Source organism: Lepidothrix coronata, unplaced genomic scaffold (assembly GCF_001604755.1).
Source record: "Lepidothrix coronata isolate B3197 unplaced genomic scaffold, Lepidothrix_coronata-1.0 Scaffold8, whole genome shotgun sequence".
Taxonomy (NCBI): domain Eukaryota; kingdom Metazoa; phylum Chordata; class Aves; order Passeriformes; family Pipridae; genus Lepidothrix; species Lepidothrix coronata.
In genome coordinates, this window is record NW_016690188.1 from 8,679,954 (window position 1) to 8,699,469 (window position 19,516).

The 19,516-nt window shown below is 37.6% G+C and overlaps 1 protein-coding gene across 9 annotated transcripts in view; it reads left to right on the forward strand.

Moving 5' to 3' along the window:
* Positions 1–19,516, forward strand: part of EXOC6 (exocyst complex component 6) — a 90,027-nt gene that overhangs the window by 58,340 nt on the left and 12,171 nt on the right. For all 9 annotated transcript variants that reach the window (XM_017803935.1, XM_017803937.1, XM_017803936.1 and 6 more), the window contains one exon: positions 7,129–7,202. In XM_017803935.1, the coding sequence (XP_017659424.1) occupies positions 7,129–7,202 (74 nt within the window). The remainder of the gene's footprint in view (positions 1–7,128; positions 7,203–19,516) is intronic.

Genomic DNA, 19,516 nt, shown 5'->3' on the forward strand with positions numbered 1-19,516 from the left:
TAATCTGTATGAAGGAAGTTAATTCCGTGAATATAGTTTTAATTGTTTTATAGTTGATGACTGAGATACAGTGGAAAGACTGACTAGTGATTTTTTTCAATGCATATTTTCAGATTCTTCTGCTCTGTTTTTTTCCAAAGTATCTTTTCTATTATGTATTTGAAGGATGGGTCTCGGTGATTTTGGTGACAGCTGTATAATGGGGCAGTTCTATAAGTTGTATCCTGAGGTTTTTAGTTTGGATATGTGAAAAAAATTGATGACTCAGTTAGAAGCCACCTATGGGAGACTGGAAATTTGATTTCAAGCAATTTGATTAGCATCACAAAGGATTCTTGTGGGAGTCCAGGGACAGAGTTTAGGGACATTTTTGACATTTGAACCATACACTTGTCTTTCCTTCTCCTGCCTTTGTTACATTCCAGCTGAACTCTGTAACAGGTAGAGCAGGCATCTTTCTGACAGTCCTTCACTATCCAGCCCTAAGGCCTTTCAGTGCATGGAATGAACTGATGGGATTATCTGGGTCAGATTGAAAAAGTATTTGTGATTGTGACATTAAAATTTGTCTCGTGATTGTACAAGTTGGCCAAACGTATCATGGTTTGACTTCTTTTGCTTTTAGTACGCTTGATGTTGCAAATTTAATAGTCTTCTTGTCAGGTATGTGGATAGGGGTATGTGTTTGTTCATTTGTGTAGTTTTCTAGATGTAAAAAAGATCCCAGTTGTAAAAACAGAAATTACATAGTATTCATAATACTGACATCATAATCATTCATCTAGACAAGCTGAATTAGGATATCCACTGAACAGTCATCTGCTAGTGTAACAGTGAAGAAAACTTAACCGTTACCAAATTATTCAGTTTCTAATTTTTAAAATATCAGCTGTGAACAACGCAGTAGTTCAGTACTCTGTATAGATTAACCAATTCACTATTTCACTCTGGGAGCATATGGCATGGACAGGACATGACAAAGCTTGGGCCAAAATAAGACATTTTCAGAAAGCTAGTAACCTGAAGACTGAAACACTTTCTTTCCACCAGTGTGCAACTTTTAGCATGGGCTGTACAAATGCAAATAGAATAAACTTTATTTCTTCTTCTGTGCAAAGCTTTTCAAGGATGTTAGAAAAAAAAAATTGGTTTTGCACAGAAACCCTTTGAATAGTTTAAATGTAATTATGTAATTATTGTCAGGATAGTATGTTGCAACAGAGGACATTTTGCGATCTGTGGAATAAAGGATTGACACAAGATTTTGCTCAGACAGCTTTGCTGATGTGGTTTCATTCATAAGGTCCATCACAAGCACATTCCAGGCCTCGCTGTGATGCCTGTGATTTATGTTCTTGTTCATCACCCTCCCCCAGCTTTATTCTTTGATGCTTTGGGATTAATGGATACGACAGTGACATTTCAATTAGTGCTTAGAGTGTGCATATAATTCACAACTGTTGGGTAGTTTTCTACTGTATTGTATACATGAGTTTGACATTTTACTTCTAGACACAGTAGAGTATACTCATGCATTTTGAACTGTGAAGTTAGGTGAGATGTAGAAAGTTATCTGAAGATACATTTTTAAAAATTCTTGGTAATATTCTAGATATTTTTTCTGATCTTTAACATTTGTAATTTTATTCTTTCTTGTATGAACTGGAGAGATCTAAATAAAAGGAGAAAAATGTGATTACCTGTCAGGTTTTTTTCTTTTCCATTAAAAAACAATCAACAGTCCAACCAACAACCCAACAATCTGCTAATGAGCAGCAATCTGTTAAAGTCAGTAAGTGCTGAAGTTCTTAGTCTTCGCAGTGAATAGGTAGAATGATAAGTGGACTTCCAAGAAATGAAAGTGGAAGGGAAGGAAGTGATCTGGTGGTGAACTGCCATTTCATTATCCTGCACTAAATTTCTGTGCAGTGTAGTACCTATAGTACCTAACTTTAAAGAGCAGAGCAGAAAATCTGGAAGCATCTGTTATTTTTGCTTAACAATAGTAATAGCATCAGCTGGTCTTCTTTAATGATTCATTTAAAAAAAATGTGATCATCTTCTTGCTCTTCTTCTAACAAGTTTTTTGGTTTCCTTGCAAACATTCCAAAAGCTTTCCATTTGATTTTAGTTTGTCCTGTTCTAATTGAAGTATTTCTCCACTCTCTCTACATATTTTATAGCCTGGAGCAGTGTTTTACCTCCATATTTTACACCACTCTTTATCAGTGGTTATCTTCCAGTAGGGTGATTAGGATTCTTGGAACAGTGTTCAGAAAACAGAACATACAGGTTCCACTGAATAATATCCAAAGTATAGTCTTTTGCTTGGACATCGCATTTCAGTTCTCCATTTTCAGGAGGAAAATGGATTGGGAAGGGGAGGCTATTTGCTATTTCTTGAAGATGAAAGTCAAATGTGGGCTGCTGTATCCCACTTTACAAGAAGAAAGGTGTGTATAATAAAAGAATAGCTTTTCAGAGACACCATCCAGATCTACATACCTTACATCAGCTTTTTATTAAGGAATTAGAACTTGTCAGAAATTCTAATTTTTGGAAGAGCTAAATGTAATTTTTATAATTTATGCATTTTAACACTGCTGAACTGTGAGGCAGGATGAATTGGCAGAATGAAATATGTTTGAGTGGGTGTCTGTCTTCACCTAAATATGATTCTGTGCAAGGATGAAAAGTTTGGGGTCCTGCCTATAAATGAGCATGGGTTAGTGAAGAATTAGTGCAAAGCAGGATGCTGTGTATCTTTCTTATCAGCCCTACATAGGGCTTCCTGACAGTCCCTCCTTTTTCACCCGATATGTGGAGAGCTGCAGTTTCCAAGAGAAAGTGGTATCTTGACCAAAGTGCTCTCTGTGGAGTGTACACAAAGGTAATGTCCAGGTGGGCATGCCGGAAGCTGGGGAACTCAAATCCTGTTTTTCCATGAAAAGGCACTATATTCTCCTCTGGAGGCCCCTCACTTTACCTGCCACCTCTTCCTTCTGGGAAGCCAGGTTAAGTTAACTCACTTGAGACCATCCTTCATCTGCCGGTCACATATGGCAGCACGGAGTGAGGGGAAGCAGCCGATCTTGCTGGTGCTGGGGCCAGGGCTGGGGGCTGCTGCCTGGCCAGCTGGCAGTTCCCTCAACAAGGCTCCCTTCCAGGCGTGTTTGAACAGCTGGAGCATCCAACAGGGCTGCAAAGTGGCTGCTGAGATTGTCACCTGATTCTCCACTCTTCCTTTAAAAATACATTTGTACCTTTACTGTCCTGCCTGTGAATCAGTGCTATGAGACTGAAGTAAAACTGTCCTAATTTAGCTTTTGATTCGAAGTCTGGACTCTAGTTTTTAGTTTCTGCCATTGAGTGGCAAAGCTGTTTGTCAGGAATTAGGTACAGAATTCCCAGACCAACAGAAGGGCACAACCAGATGATGTCTAAAAGTTGGGGGTTTGAGAGACTAAATGAAGAGACTTGATAATATATCTAGATTTTTGTGGAAATTCAGTACAATTTACAGGGAAAGAAGTCTTAAATTCCATTTAGCAGACACGGCCTTTTTCTTGAGATCTCCATTAACACACACACACACACACATATATAAAAATCACATATATCCTGTACACAAAATATAATTAAAAGATCAAAGCAAAATCTTCAAAAGAAAATGGACTGAAATAATCTTTGAAATATTTACATTTAACATTATAGTGTATGTGTTACCTCCCAGCCTGTTTTTGTGTTACTACCTATTTTTTTCATTAGATCCTACCTTCTTTATATTCCTAAACTGCTTGTTATACGAAGTATGTTGAGATTCTACATATTGAGGACACACATTGTGCCAAAGATCTTGTTCTGTATATACAGGAAAGGTCTACACAATATCAGCAAAATGAAAGGAGAGAAGATATTAACAAAAATCTTGTGAATACCAGATTGATGTAATGTGTATTTTCAGCTGATCTTTCCCAGACATTTAAGTTTGTGATTCAAACCGCCAAGCAACCAATTGTTTCTCCCTAAAAATAACTGTTCAGTGGTGATCTTTGTATTTCATTCTCCTTTATGATAAAATTCCTGAATGCTTTTATGCACAGTAAAACAAACAACCAAGCAGCCCCCTACCCTTCCAAATCCTCTTTAAACCTAGAATGATTGTAGGGGGTGAAGATTTTAAAAGATGTATATATGACAATGTTTCATTACTATCTGGAAAAGGACCCTTAGGACAAAGACATTAAGAATGTTAATCCTGTTCTTATAATATCTTCCTAAAATGCTGTGCAGTAGAAAATATTTAATTAGCTTTGTAAAATTGTTAGCAAACTTAAAAGCCCTGAGCTGAGGGCGGAGGGGGAACTGTCTGACCGTTACCATAAGTAGATTATCTTTTTGCCCTTTGAACTCATGAAATTGTAATAATGAAACAAATTCTACTGTAGTCACCTGTCAAAGTGATCCAAATGTGAGAATAAATGCTTGTGCTATAATGAGTGTCCCTGATGTTGTAAATGCATTCACTATATAAAATTCTAGGTAATGAGAACAAAACTTATACAATAATTAAGTTTGGTACATTGTGCTTCTTGTTCTATAACTGTGATGATAGTAGGTACTATGTATAGAAACTAAATCATTCTGCATTATTTAATGCATTAGGATAAATTCCAAACTACCTTAGCCAGATGAACTGCAGAAAAGATGCAAATATTTGCCCTGTGGCATGTAAGAGTATCCCACTGTAGGAAGATACCTCCTGAACTGTGTAGTGCCAATAGCTAACTGAAATGATTTTCCGCAGGTCACACTTTTCAGTCATATTTACTTTTCAGTTCTGTGGCCCTTTCTTTGCCATTGACCTTTATTTTCCCAGTGCTACCATTGTGGAGTGGCTGGAGGAGCTCAGACTATAGTGGAGGAAGCCGGTCTCAGTGTACTGTCTGGGAACAGAAAGTTAATACAGAGTCAGATACAGATGGGTCTTACCTTTCAAGAGTAGTAAGGCTTCTCCTTTCTGATTTAAGAGGTCTAGAAAAGACCCCTTCTGACCATCAGGCTTATCTTCCTTATTGGTGTGCTGCCATAGCTCACAACTCATGTATCTCTTTTTAGCTCTTTGCTATGGAGCTTTGCTTGGAGTTCCCTGCTATAGTGTGGTGTTCCCATTTCAAACGCTGTGTTTGGCTGCCCACAGAGGCCAGCCTGGCTGTCCCTGAACAAAGGGTGGTCCCAGTGGCCATGAAATACCTGCAGAAGGCAGCCATGTGGACCTGCAAGCCTTTAGGCAAGGCTGTTCAGAAGGGTGCTTGCATAGGCATGGACGTCTTTTGTTGTTCTCTGGTTTGGTGGTTGTACAGGCTGCTTTCTCCTTGCTGCTTTTAAAGAGTTTATTATTAGAAAACTCTCTCTATAAAATGCTGAGCGTAGGATATGCTTTTTCTACTGTTTTTTATTTTTCTTAATTTTTATTTTGAAAGCGTCTTTGTGGTCGATTAAAATTCCCTGAAAACTCCCCTAGAAAGTTGGTGTTACTTATAAAGTAGGAAAACTAGACAATTTAGAATTCAGACTTGAATACAGTAATCAGTGAGCATTTGACAACTGCTATTAGTACTTGTCTGAGACATTACAGCGATCTCTCTAGGGCGTTTGATTACTATTTTTTATTTCTTTACTTGACAAAGAAGTATTACAGTTTAATTCATTCTCCTATTACGTGACTCTCATAAAAAAATTTTTGCACTACTGTAATACAAGTAATAAATTCTGCCTCTGCTGGTAAAGCTGTTACTCTGATACTATATTCATCTGTTACTAAGCTATTCTTAATTATTCTGAGATGGTCTTATTAATTTCTTGTACCATTTAAGTAAAAGTCCGTATTTACAATTGTATTCCATATAATCTTTTTTGGACTTGTGAATAGTCTGTCTGAATTCATTAGTCTGCTTTAAGTTAAACCCATACAGTCAGAATTAAATGGTTGAGGCCATTATTTTACCATTGTGTTAGCTCAGACACCAATGTTTTTCTGGATTTTACTTTTACTTAATCCAAATTTTCTAACTAGCCATTTAAAAAATATGTTAAGGATTTCATTGTACTACACGTTAGTAGGAGTCCATGTGGCATAGTAGAGCTTAGCTCTGGATCTGAAAATTTTTTGGATGCATATGTTCTGTTTCCTCTACCACTGAATGACCAGTTTCTCAGAGTTGGAAAAAAATGTTACCTTTCACTGCCTCAGATGATACTTCTCTAAAACTCTTGCAGTAGTACCTACTTTGTTTTGTTAAGAGCTCTGACTGAAGGGCATAAGAAAAATACTTTTAAGTTCTTTTGAAATAAGATATCTTACCTGAGTGGTGATGTGGGGCAGTGGGTGTTTGTTATTAACTTGTGACTGGGATAATAACAACAAAAAGTGTATTTATTTTTAAGTTTGGCATTTATTGATCATTTTCTGATTTAAACAATAGCTTTCTTTCATTACTGTGTTACCATTTTATGTATTTTGAATATAGTTTTGCCTTCTGATTTTGGCAGCCTTTTTTTGGGTTCAAAATGAGCAAAGTTCATTACTGACAAATGGGCTAAAAGGCGTGAACTGCCATTTCAGCTCTGTTCTGACTGTGGCACGTAGAGCTTTCTACCAGTTGTCTACACATTAAACTAACTCCCACCTTAGTGTTTTTCCTTTACTGCTGTTTGGCTAGAGGTGAAGTTTTTATAGCATGAATGCTGCAACAAAAGCAGATGTTTGAAAATATGTTGACAACCATGGAATTGGTATTATTTCAAAATTCTTCAGTAATCGTGCACCTCAGGCCAAAAAATATGTTGGTTTCTGTGGTTGTAGCATTGCTACTGGGTTAGAATTTTAAATAAAATTTCTAGCAATACTCCTAAAGGTATTCTTCTTTTGGATTACTGTAAAAATTATGGAAAAGTTGTTTGTTAGTTTGTTTAGTTTTAATCACTATGAGTTATTAGTTTAAACTAATCCAGTGAAACTAGTTTCATTTTAATGATAGCTAGCATTTATATTGAATAGAGCTTGATTTTCTGTTACATTTAAAAAAAAAAATCTACATCCGTAATATTTTAACCTTTTTTTTCCAGTGTTTGCTAGTTCTGAGCCTGTGCCAGGATTCCAGGGAGACACCCTGCAGTTAGCTTTCATCGACCTCAGACAAGTAAGACACTAGTTTGGTGTTTTTTATCCTACTAATTTCCCCTTCTGACCAATGCTGAAGTTATTAAATTCAAGAACCTTTCATGTTTTTGCATTCCCATGTAATTAGTTGTGAAAAGCAGTTATTTGAAGTGTTATTAGTGGCACTATTCCCTGTAATTTAGCATAAAACTGTTTCTCCAGTGTGTGGTTAGGGGGCACTGTGCTACTGGTGGTACTGTTACATGAATATTAGATTGAATTTTGGTCCTGAAAATTTTGTAAAGATCTCGTGATGCCTTTTTGCAAGAGTGTACATGTTATCCTGGTGTGTGCTGGCCTGATTCCATTCTGAGCATTTGCTTCTGTCTGTACAACTACTCCCTGGATAGCAGAATCGGGCATGGTATTATTTAACATTTCCTTTCCTGAATTTGTTACACAGAATTCTTTCAAACTGTTCGAAAGCAGCTTTATTCCAGCTGGCTGATCTTTATTCTATATCAAATTTAATTCTAAATGCCGTAATATTGGAAGTGCTTTTCCACAGATCTTGCCAAAAGAAGGGTTTTTCCAGACCGAAATCTACTAAAAAATCTACAAAAAGCTTTGTAAATTTGGACACTGTATCCACCCATAGCAATTGATTTTCAAAACCTTTTCATGCTTGAAGTTAGCTTTTACAAAGGATTTATTATTTCACAAAATTGTAAGTATAAGTGTTATCTAAATAATTAAATTAATCATTAACTGCTTTCTGCAGATGTTGGTGATATTTTTCAGCACCATTATGAGCCTGTCAAAGTCACCAGAAAAGAAGAGAAAGTAGAAAGAATTCCATACCAAATTATCTATGTAGTAAGAATATTTTTGTTTTTAATAGTTTAGTAGATTTTTCACAGCAAGATTATTAAAAGACATTTCAGAAGGGAAAATTCCTGAGGCAAAAGTATTCCAGTTTCTCCTAATAGTTAGAGAGGACTTCATTAAACTGTCTTCTTAAATGAAAAAGTTAAAAGGTAGAGTTGTCTGTTAAATTCTCACAGTAATATATCAATGAACAGGGATAAGTGTGGACTACAAATCCTGAGGAGGGATTTGTTCATGTGATACTTGTACTTTAGGAGTTCCAGCATTCAGCATGTAAAGATGCACTCTGCCAGACTTCAAATACCACAAGTTTTGCCTTGACTAGCGGCCTTCCTCTTTTGGATTCTTTTTTATTGTCTTTTTACTGTCAATGTTAAAAATGATTAAACACCTTCAAATCTGTACTTAGATCATTTTAGTTGAAGGGAAAGAATGCTGAGAGATTTTGGCACGATTTCTGTCATCTACCTAAGTGGTATAAATCCTTGCAGAGTCTGCATTTGTTTCAGGGGAAATCATGATTTCCAGCTATGAAGGAGGGCCAGATGTGTACATACTTGCTACAGGAAATAAATGGGTTTTTATGTTTTAAACACTAACTGTTAAGTATGTCACATAAGTAGATATTACGTTGCTTATGACAACTCTCAGTTTATGTTAGCAACTTACAGTTCTCTCAAACACATTATAGAGGATGCTCTGTATGTCATGAGTCTGATTTCAGATACATTTAAACAGGAAAGGTCTCTTTATTGGGTTGCAATTAAAGCTTGTATATGTAGACTACTTCTAGTATATTTGTTTTGGTTTGTTTTTTACTATATTTTTGTGTGTATCACCAAAAGGTATTGTAGGCACACGTTAAAAACTTTTATCATTTAGTAAGGATTTTCAGTACTTTTCCTCTTTTCGTTTTTTGTGATCCATTTCTATCTTAATAGGGTGGATGACAGTTCTTTTCAGGAATACTTAGAAAGGCAACAGAGCCTTTTTCAGAAAGTTCTTATAAAAGGTCATGCTTCTGTTTTTTAGTTTGAATTTGATACTTCTTCATGAATTGCAGGATATGAAAGATAAGGAAGTAGGTCCAGTGGTCAGGTTTTACCTGCCCACCCGGACTGTGCCCTGAGGTCAAACTCCTGATATTCGCTGTTTGGTACAGAGGAGCTGATGACAGGTAGGGGCTGATACAAGGGGGAAAGCTTGAACCGTATCAAAGCTAAAAGGCAGGAGATTTGGGACTCAGTGAGAGACTGTAGCTAAAAGATGGATCAGCAGGATTGCCCTCTTCTTAAAAAGCAACTGACCTGCAAGGAAAAAGACTTTATCGTCCTGCCAATCACATGGTTGCTAATGGAAGCCAGTTATCTCAACAACAGCTTACTCTCTCTCTGTTGTACTAGTGCAATGTGTAAGATTAATGAGGATTGGGCAGTAGAATATTATAGCATGTTTTACTAAAGAAGTGAAGTCACTTACAAGGAGCCAGCTTGGAAGACAGAGGGAAGAGCTACACTTGGATGATTACCATAGAGGGAGGGGCAGCTTTGAAAAGAATTGACATAGGTATTTTCAACCTAACAGTTCCTGATCCTCTGTCTTTCCCTGAAGACAATGTATAGACAGCATGTTGTCCCCAGCAAGCCAACTTTCCTGCTTCCTTCTTCCCTCCACAGACATAGAGAAGCAAACACAAACAGCTGGCCTGAGAAACAGTTGTGTCTAAGAAGAGAACAGTAGGTAGTAGCAGGAAGCTCTTAAGAGGCCAGGAATCAAGAAAGGGCAAGCACTTAACAATGAGCCACCTCTTTCTCCTTATTCTATTCTGCATTTATGCTCTTGTCATACTTAACATGCTCCTTAAAGATCTTTGTAATCTGAAAAAACCTTAGTCAATAAAGATTTCTGTGCTATTTCCATAACCACAGTATCTCAGCATCTTACAGAGGTGACTTGATGTGGTTGGCTAAATCACACATAGTGAATCACATGGCCATGATCATATAAAAACTTGCAGCTCCAGCTAGTTTAGCAGGTAGAAAATTGGGAAAGATTCACGGTTCTGTGCAGCTGCAGTAACTGCGTCATGCCTTATGCCACTTGTCTCAGCGTATGACCTGAGATCACACCTATGTGCACACTTTGATCCCATTTAAAGCCACTAAGGCACAGGCCATCTCAACAGGGTGATTATCAAAGTGGCATGTGCTGCTGTGAAGGTGACCAAGCTCTCCTGCAACCTGCATTGCTCTCTGAAGACCGTTTCTTGCTACTGCCTTTACAGGGAGCCTGGGTAAATAGTGCAGCGTCCCCAAGTGAGGTGGAAGGAACTTTGGGGATTTCGCTACCAATTCAGATCCTAGGTTAATTGGAATTAACCTTCAAAAATAAACAGGTTTTACTTTGTTCTGCTTGAATTAGTCTCTGAGGAAGCTCAGCCTCTGACATGAATTAGTTTTTTCCTGGTTATGATCTGTTCTTTAGTGCCTAAAGACTAGGGTTACAGTTCTGGAATGTGAGGTAGTTTCTTGGATGTCCTGTACACTTAAATACTGTGAGGAAAAGGCCTGAATATTACAATTTGTGTATTATTCTTTGGAGAACCAATGTAGTGTGTAGTGGACAAGAACAATAACCTTGTGGTAGGCCGAGAGGTCAACAGTTGCTGTCCTAAGCTGAATGTCCTGATTCTTAACCAACTGGGTGGTAACAAATACCTGTTCTTGAAATCAAATAATTTCCTGCAGAGATATAACCTAACCTGCAAATGTAGCTTCACTTTTTTTCACTTTGACTTCACAAGCTTTTCCAGGTGTTTCTCTCCACCATGAGCATTGCTTACAGACTTCTTCCTCTTCTATTTATCTGAAATAAGTACTATGCTAGCTTGATGATTGTGGAATTTCCTTATTTTACTGGGGTGAGGAGAACTGTGTCTCATCTTTATTCTTTTGGCACTGAAGTATATGTTAATAGCCTCCAGTTGCTGTCAGTGTTGGTCCTGCAACAGGGGCAGCAGTCTCAAGTGAAAATAATCATATGCTGTTAGTAACCCCTGAGTTAAGCAACCACAGTAGCAGTATCTCCCTCCACATGGCAACACAGAGTTTACAGACTGATAGTGGTGTCCCTTAGACTGGGAGGCCAAGGGCTGTGAATGACAAGGTCCATAAGTTCTGCATACTCATGGGGGAAAATCTTGGTGATTTTCAGCAATTTCTGTTTGCATTTTCTCAATGTTAGGGTTAGACACAAAGTCATAATGCAATCAATGTGATTAATATACAGAATAATGTCCCATGGAAACATTAGAAGATACATTTTTGTCAGACTTCTGTTTATGACGTGTGTAATTAAGCATGTGGATAAGCACTTCTATGAGCTCAAGTTATCAGTAGTACACAATATGTATTCCATCTGAAAATTGATACCTGATATTTAAAAGTATAATACATTTTCTTCTCATTCCAAAGCATTGTTTAGTTTCTTGGGGTGCTTGTCCATTTATTTTGTAATGTGTTTTCTGGTGAGAAGTATTGCCAACCTTCAGAACTCTAGTGTTATGTGTAACAAATGCAAATGTAAATTTATTTGAAAGGGAAAATTCTTGCTACTACTTAATATAGCCCTCCTCTTTCTTCTTTGCTTCCTATTCATTACTGAGAGATAATATTGTCCTTCCGATAAACTCAGAAGTAACTCGTTGTAGGTAGAAACTGTATAACAGATCATTGGGCTTTAATCCCAGCCACAGGATTTTCTGCCGCTAAAGGCAGGCTGACAGCTCAGTCTTCCCCACTGTTTTGTTTGCAGTGTTTAATTTGAATTAATTTCCTGTGGTAGTAACTGTGTTTCAGCTCGGGCTTGTCTCAGATTCCCCCAGCGTGCAGCCTGCCGAGGCTCTTGCCATCTATGTTCCCTGTGGAGAATGCTCTTGAGCCCTTCAGTAGACCTTAGAGAATAAGCTGCAGCCTGTTGCCAAACCTGTCCACCATGACTCTTGGAGGTTGAGGGCTCTAAAGGTGTGCTATGGCTCCCTTCACAAGCTGCCAGCCCACAGAGTGCCAAGGCTTTGAAATTAATGTGGTACACCCACCCCTGGCCTCTATTCCAAAAAGGAGGCTTGAATTGAAAAAACATCAGGATTTTCCAAGAGAAAGAAATTCCCAACAGTATGTTTAGGAGTAAGTCTTAAAAACTTCAGAGTTTGAAGATAAAAGTAAGCCTTTCTTTCATAAGGCAACAGTTTGAATTTTTAATTAGCAAGTAGTACAGAACATTTCATCTTTTGCTTCCTGAGGGAAATGGTTGCTGAGACTTTCATCTTCACAGAGGCTCTTTCACAATGCTTACTGATCCCTTTCCCCCCGTTATGCACTCCCCAGGTTCTCTGAACAAGCAGAGGAGCAGGTTACATCTGTAACATGAAGCCCAGCCTCAGGGTGCTATGTAATGGGATTTGTGCTTCTCTAGTTTTCAGTGCAATGCTGCTTATTTAGCTAAAGAAAGGAGCTCAGATTTCAGACAGCAACGAAACAGGAGTTGCATCTCCCTGGATTTCAGAACACAGATCCTCACTTTTCCAGGGAGGAAGGCAAGTCCCTTTGCTGGCCTTTCCCTTCTATGTAAATTGACTTGGCACTAAGGCAGGAGGGCTTGAGGCACACTGTGAGCAGAACAGGGACACTTCAAGGTTCAGTATCTCGTGTATTTGCATCATACAATGACAGCATGCATATGGATCCCTGTGTTCAAAATGACACAGTTATTTGAGTATGACTGCAAGCAAAATGTGTGTTATCTGGCTTGCAGTAGCAACACAATGTTTTTTCAGAGTACTATATTCTTACAAGTAAATGGAAATTCTTCACACAAATGTGGCTACTTGTTTGTAAGCACTTAAATTCCCCAATGGAATCTCTTACTTTTGATTTCTCCTTTTCAGCTAGATTCTCAGAAGCCTGTAGTTAAATCACAGTAGGATCAGATCACAAGCTGTGTGTGTAGATACTTGCGAGGAAGATCTCAATCAGTGCTCTGTACACAGAAGCAAGCCAGCTCATTACTGAGATGGGATTTATACCTGCCAGCTGGTAAGAATTAGGAAGCTTTGGAAACAAATGCACAGAAATTAACAGCGGGTGGTCGAAAACAAGCATGGCTTTGGATACACTATCTTGATAAGGATTTGCAGAATCAAAGCAGGGTAGCAAGCCAGTCATTTCCTGGCAGTAAGTATTCCTACCCTGTTACTGCCAGAAACTAAAAGCACACATGCCAGATATTAGGTGTACGTGTGTTCCTTGGGACATTAAATCAGTCATCAAATTCAATGCAAAAGAAATTGTATCCAGTTCATCTGAATGCCCCTTTTTCAGCAGAGAAGTTCAAATAGCACGCTGATCATCGACAAGCTTTTTGCTCTAGATCCTGGCTTACTGACAATGATGGGGCACACCTTGAAAACAGGTTTGGAAAACTCAGTATACAAATGCTGTTACTTCAGTAGATCTATCAATATCTCACTTAACTAAAATGATGTACATATGGCAATTTAGCTACAAGATTCACTAAGGCAAAAACCTTACCAGTTTCTCCAAAGGAAACTATAGTAGATTGTGCACAAAAGGCTATGAGGTGTAAGGGTATAATGCTTAAACTGAATGTTATCTCTTAATTGGCAGTAAAGAATGCTGTAGTTACCTAAACTATGGAAATTAGATAAGAAAATAATTTTCTTATTTTTTTTAAGCTAGTTCATTTAAGAGATACAATTCTCTTAGTTCTCCACTTACCAAACTATATACATGCAAGAATTAAATGAGCTCACAAGAAATCTGTACTGTGTATTTAGAAAATTACAGAACTTGTGAAGTACTGGCTCAACTTGACTTAGAAACCTGCAGATAACAGCTTTTGAATAAGAACATAAGCCTTAGTTGAACAAGAGGGGATTTTTTGTTGTTGTTAGGTGAATTTATAACTTTTGGAACTGAGACAGGAAATGGCAATTGTTGATCTCATTTGTCATGTACAGGTGAAACACTTGACTTAGAGCTGTGCAGGGCAGTTTCGTCTTCTAAATACTTCATCATAGAAATCACTAAAAGCTTCATTGAGAGGTTGATCAAAGCAGAAATTAAGAAAAAAGAAAAAAAGAAAAGAAAAAGAAAGTAGGCAAAAGCTGCTGTCAAGACTATTTAGGTGGATATATCTGAGTCCCTATCTGAATACTACCAACTGTCACGTTTAATCAGCTTTCAGCTCTTCCTCTTGGTCATCAGTACTTTCGCAAGACACGGTTTAGAAATAGTTAATCAATTAACTCAAAACCTACAGAGCTGTTGTTATGATGAAAACTTCATATCTCTGGAAAGCTTTTCTGTTCAAGAAAGCTCATCCCGTAGTTACAGAGGAAATTCCTGTAAAACTGTGACCTAAATGGCAGTAAATTGTATCCCGCCTTGGTAGTTGAATTGAAATTCCAAGTAAACCCTGTACATAATGCTGGTACCCCAATGCTTCAGTTTTCTTGGGCAAGATACTAAATTTCTTCAATAACTGGCATGCTATATGTCTGGAACACTTTATGAAGCAGTCATTGCCAAGGACATTATGAGAGAAGGCACTAAATAAACTTTATCTGGAGGAGATTTTATTCTTTTGAAGAAGGACTTGTTGGTAGAAAAGTTTGAGAAGCTTCCCTTTTAGATAATTTCTTGATTAACAAATCTAAGTTGATCTGTGTGCCTATTATATTTGTAAATTCCTATGTACCGCTCCTTTGAGTCACTGATATACATCCCATTCAGTGGAAGTTATTCAAAAAAATTAAGTTTCTCTCTAGTTTTCTTCTGCTATCAGTTGTGCTCCTATCCAACCCTTGCCTTTTTCTTTGTCATGTAAGAAATTATGTACATGCAAGGAAGGAAGATTTAGGTGCACGACTTCCCTGAAGTTTGTGAATACATTATATCAAGCTGTTGTCTCGCTGCTGACAGCTGGTTGCTGCAGGATCTGTACGATTGTGTCTGGGCCCTTCTGTAGTCTTGAGCTGGTGGATAGAGTTCAGTTTTGGAGCCCCCCATCTCTACAGGAGTTCCTCTGAATCCTGTGAGCGGTATGTGGTTCCTATGAGCAGTGAATGAACATTGCTAATTGAACAAACAAGAGAAGAAAATTATTGGTTTCATTCAAGTTACGTGTTGTTTATATTCTCTTGACATCTGTAAGTCCTAGTCTCCCATCAAAGAGCCATGGGACTGGTAGCTGCATTAGCATATTCAGTAATTTCTGCCCCAAAATTGTTTACATTCTCCAGCCTTAGCTAAACTGGTAGTATCACTGGTATGTAGTATGTACTGGGCAGATTTGCCTTCAGTATTTTTTTCAGTTGCATCAATCAACATACCTAGGTTCCATTCTTTCTCTAAATTATCTGTCAATCATAGGTGGTGGACAGAATATCCTGGGTTTTTTTCCTTTTGCTAGTTTCTTCTGTTAAAAAAAAGTTAGTCCATCTCATCTTTGGAAGTCACTGTAGGGCAAATGTAAAGCCCAGTAAAATCAAAGGAATTCTTTACATCAAGAAAACAAGACTTGTTCTCTGCTTCAGGACAGTAACAACACAACGAAGGAACTGCATTGCCATACCATGGCAATGACTTGAATTAGTGAAATGTAGTTAATGAATGTTTATTCATTTAGATCATAGTGTCTTAGAAAAAAAGATCATATGTTCAAAAGTGTTTGTATAGGATGCACCATAATGTGACAGTGATCTTCAGCTGAGTGTTTTATAACTGCAGAAATACAAATTAAAAAGTATTACTTTGTGTAGCTGACTGCCTCCAGTCAGTCAGTGAAATTTGGGAGATGAAGTTAGCACAAGGATATTAATAGTTGGCAAAAGAAATAATTGAATTTCATGCTGTTTTGTAATAACTGGTTTCTGAATGAAGTGAACTATATAAGCAATATGACTGAACCAGCATGTTTTTAGGCACAACTTATCATATATGTTAACATTTATGGCTCTTATGGGTGTGTCAGCTGTATTATATTACAAGTTGCACTATTTTAAAGAATATTGAAATAACAAATAAAGTGAAAGATTCACATGTAGGTGAAATATGTGTCAGAACTTAAAGAAAAACTCTTCCAAAGGATTTTCCCTAGAGCACTGGTAGCAAAGGAACAGTGCAACTAAGACCCTGCAATTATAGAAAGTGTGATGATGTGGAAAAAAGAGTGAATGATAACAGCAATGAAAAAAAAAAGAAAAAAATCAAAATATGGGTAGGTGAAAGCAGTAGCTGATGGGAAGAAAAGACTGTAAAGGTATGGGATGAAGGGGGAAAAAAGGGAAAAAGTAGGTTCGTGTCTATACATGTACTTTATTGTTATCCTTTTCTTTCTGTGTTTATCATTTTCCATGATTTATGCTGAGACTCATTAGGAAGATTTCTCTTTTAAACAACAGAAATTTCAAGAGATGTTTTTACCCAAAGAAAAGAAAGGACTTTCAGTACACAGTTAATGTCCATGAAACCATCGGATTGCCTTGTTCCCAGGAGAACGCAAGCTTTCCCGGTTTCAGTAGTGTGCCTTCAGGAATTCGTTCCAGGAGGACACACAATTAGCCCATACTCTTCCAAAGTGCACAGTGTAACACGATGCAGTTAAACCAGAAGACAGTTTTCATCTTTTGACCCTGTGTCAAACATGTCAGTTGAGTAGCTTACCTGAGAAGAGAACATAGGCCATCAGATATTTTCCCATAGAAAGGAACATGCAGTAGATACACACACAAATGCAACTTTAAAACTTGACTTATTTTTGAAGTAAAAGAAAAAGTGGCCTTTGTAAGTGGTACAACTCAGTCCATTGAAATTCTTCTTTCTTTTTGCCAGTCTGAAATTTAAATAAAAATCTTTGCCCTTGCTTAGGCTATATGAGAAGGACATTAAAAATGGCTCTTTCATTTTAGGCACTAACAAGATATTGAGTCCTCTGCAAGGATGGACTTGATACTATCATTTAAATCCACAGCCAAATTATAGTTTTGGAAATGGTAAAATATTCAGTGTAGTGTCTACATCTTGCATCTATTAACATGCAGAATAGTTTAAAAAGTTCACAATGAAAGAGAGTGATGTTGAATAACTCCTAGACAGAAACACACAGGTAACTGGGTGGCGAGTGAGTTGGTGGTGGTGGTCCTGTGTGTGTGTGTGTGTGTAGGGGTGTGATGTGTGCAGGGGAAACCTGCATAACTGGTAGAAAAGGCACAAGCTAAAAACTCAAATGACAGTGTGAAAAAGTCCCCATAGCTTAATTAAATAAAACCAATAATGTGATTTAAACTTCTTTGCTTTAAAATTACTTTAATAAGGGTGTTAATTACTAGAGGATTAACACTGCTTACATGTGATAATAGATGTGGTCAGTCAATAAAGGGTGAGAATAATGTTCGTTTAAGAAGCAAAAGAATCTAGCACAGGATTACTCATCAGAAAGGGATAACATTTCAAAGTGGCAAGTTAAAATCAGGGAAGAGTTTTTCGAGTTGCAGGAGGCATTAGAGGCTGAATTTTGGCATCATTACCCAGCAAGAGTTCCATGTATATTGGGATGTGTTGGAGCTAAAATATGAAGAGTAATTATTACAAATGATGTATGACATAGTTTGGAATTACTCTGTCTTTCAGAGCAATCTTAACAAATAATTTTTCAGACAAAACATTTTAAGAAAATATTGTCTGTAGAAGTGAGGGGAAAAGGCAAAATCTAAAGGAAAATGATCAACTTCTAAGGAGAATAATTTCATGAATATGTGTTTCTTTGAAAAGAGGTTGTGCTGGACTATTGCCATTAAGCAGAAAAGGTTTTTCCTAATATGTTTGTAAACAGCAGCAGGAGGAGAAAGATCTTCTGCAAAAAGCCAACAAAAAAGCAAATCCAGGTTTCTTGTTACTGCTGCCTGCTGGGCTCAGAAGCCTCTGCTAAACCAAGTTGTCTATACAACACATTAACAAAAACAAGACCAGGATGTTATGTGGGCTGTAGTATTTCCTAAAATGTTTTTAGAGTCATTTGATAGATATAAATGTGGAAGTAAATGTCTTGTTGTAGCTGAAGAAGAAAGTGAAGGTTGTCCAGGAAAGAATATGAAACTTCTTTTCTAGTGATTTTGGCTTTGCTTTTAACTTGTCTTCATTTGCATTCCTAAGCTATTGATTGTGGAATTCCTTGTCCAGTGGTTCCCAGGTCTAGTATAGCTTTCCCTAAGGGATGTAACTTCATCTGTTATGAAGGGTGGTTATGCAGCCATACCCTGAGTGCACTACTTTGGAAGGAATAACTGTCTGTTTACAGTAAACTTATGATGATCAGATCTGTAAGTGCCAGTGCCTTACAGATTGCATTGAATTTTTGTTTCTGGACACAAACAAAATTATGCTGGTTTGTGGCCTGTTATGTCTTGGATTTTGGTGGCTTTCCACATATTCTGATTCAGCACCCAAGATCAGCTGAGGTACTTTATTGAACAGTTGCTGTATTGAACAGTTGCTTCCTGCAGAGGCTTTTCAGAGAGACACTTGTATATAAAATTCTGAGTGTTTTAATGGCCACTTAAGAGAAGAATCTGGAGCACTGCGGCTATAACTTTTTTATTTTAGATGTGCAGCTTTTGAGAAATGCACAGATCTTAAAACAAACCAGACCAAAAAAAGTTTTAAACTAAAAAATAATTACTCTGCTGTGTTGAAAAGAACTATTTCCCCTTACCTGCTGTAGAACCCCAGGTCACCTCAGGGGAGATGATGTGTTTCATAGTGTACACTAGAGATCATGGACCTCTGTGGAGACCAGATGCTGCAGATTCAAGAGGTGCTCATAAACGTTATAGACCTGATGTATATCCTCATGTTAGGTTGAATCAATCTCTGTAGCAATGTAATTTCAGTCTATTTCGTAGGTGTAATTTTCTCTGGTGTTTTTGTCCATGTCAAAATATGAAAAAAAATAACTGGAAAGCTAGGAGAGGGAAACACCCTGTTGGCTGAATCACTAGTTCCCAGTGCCCTGGATCTGTTCTGTGAGCTGCAGCTTCACACTGAGAGCTGAGGTCTTTGCCTCCTCTGGAAGCACGAAGCTGATGCCATGGAGCTGTACCGTGCTTACTTGTCTTCCCGTAGGCATCAGTTTGCATTTGCACACCAGGGCTGTGTATTGAAAACTCCTTTCTTCAATCCTAGAAGTAATCAGACTGAAATTTAAACGTGGAGTTGTAATTATACTTGGACAGAGCCCTGCGGATGTTTAGTTCTAGGGCACGGCAGCCTGACTGTATAGATTAGATGTGCGTGTATACAAGGGCAGTTTGGATTAGTTAGTTAAAAACAGCGTTTGTCAGATAATGATTTTTTGCACTATAATATATATACTTGTAAGACTGCAGGC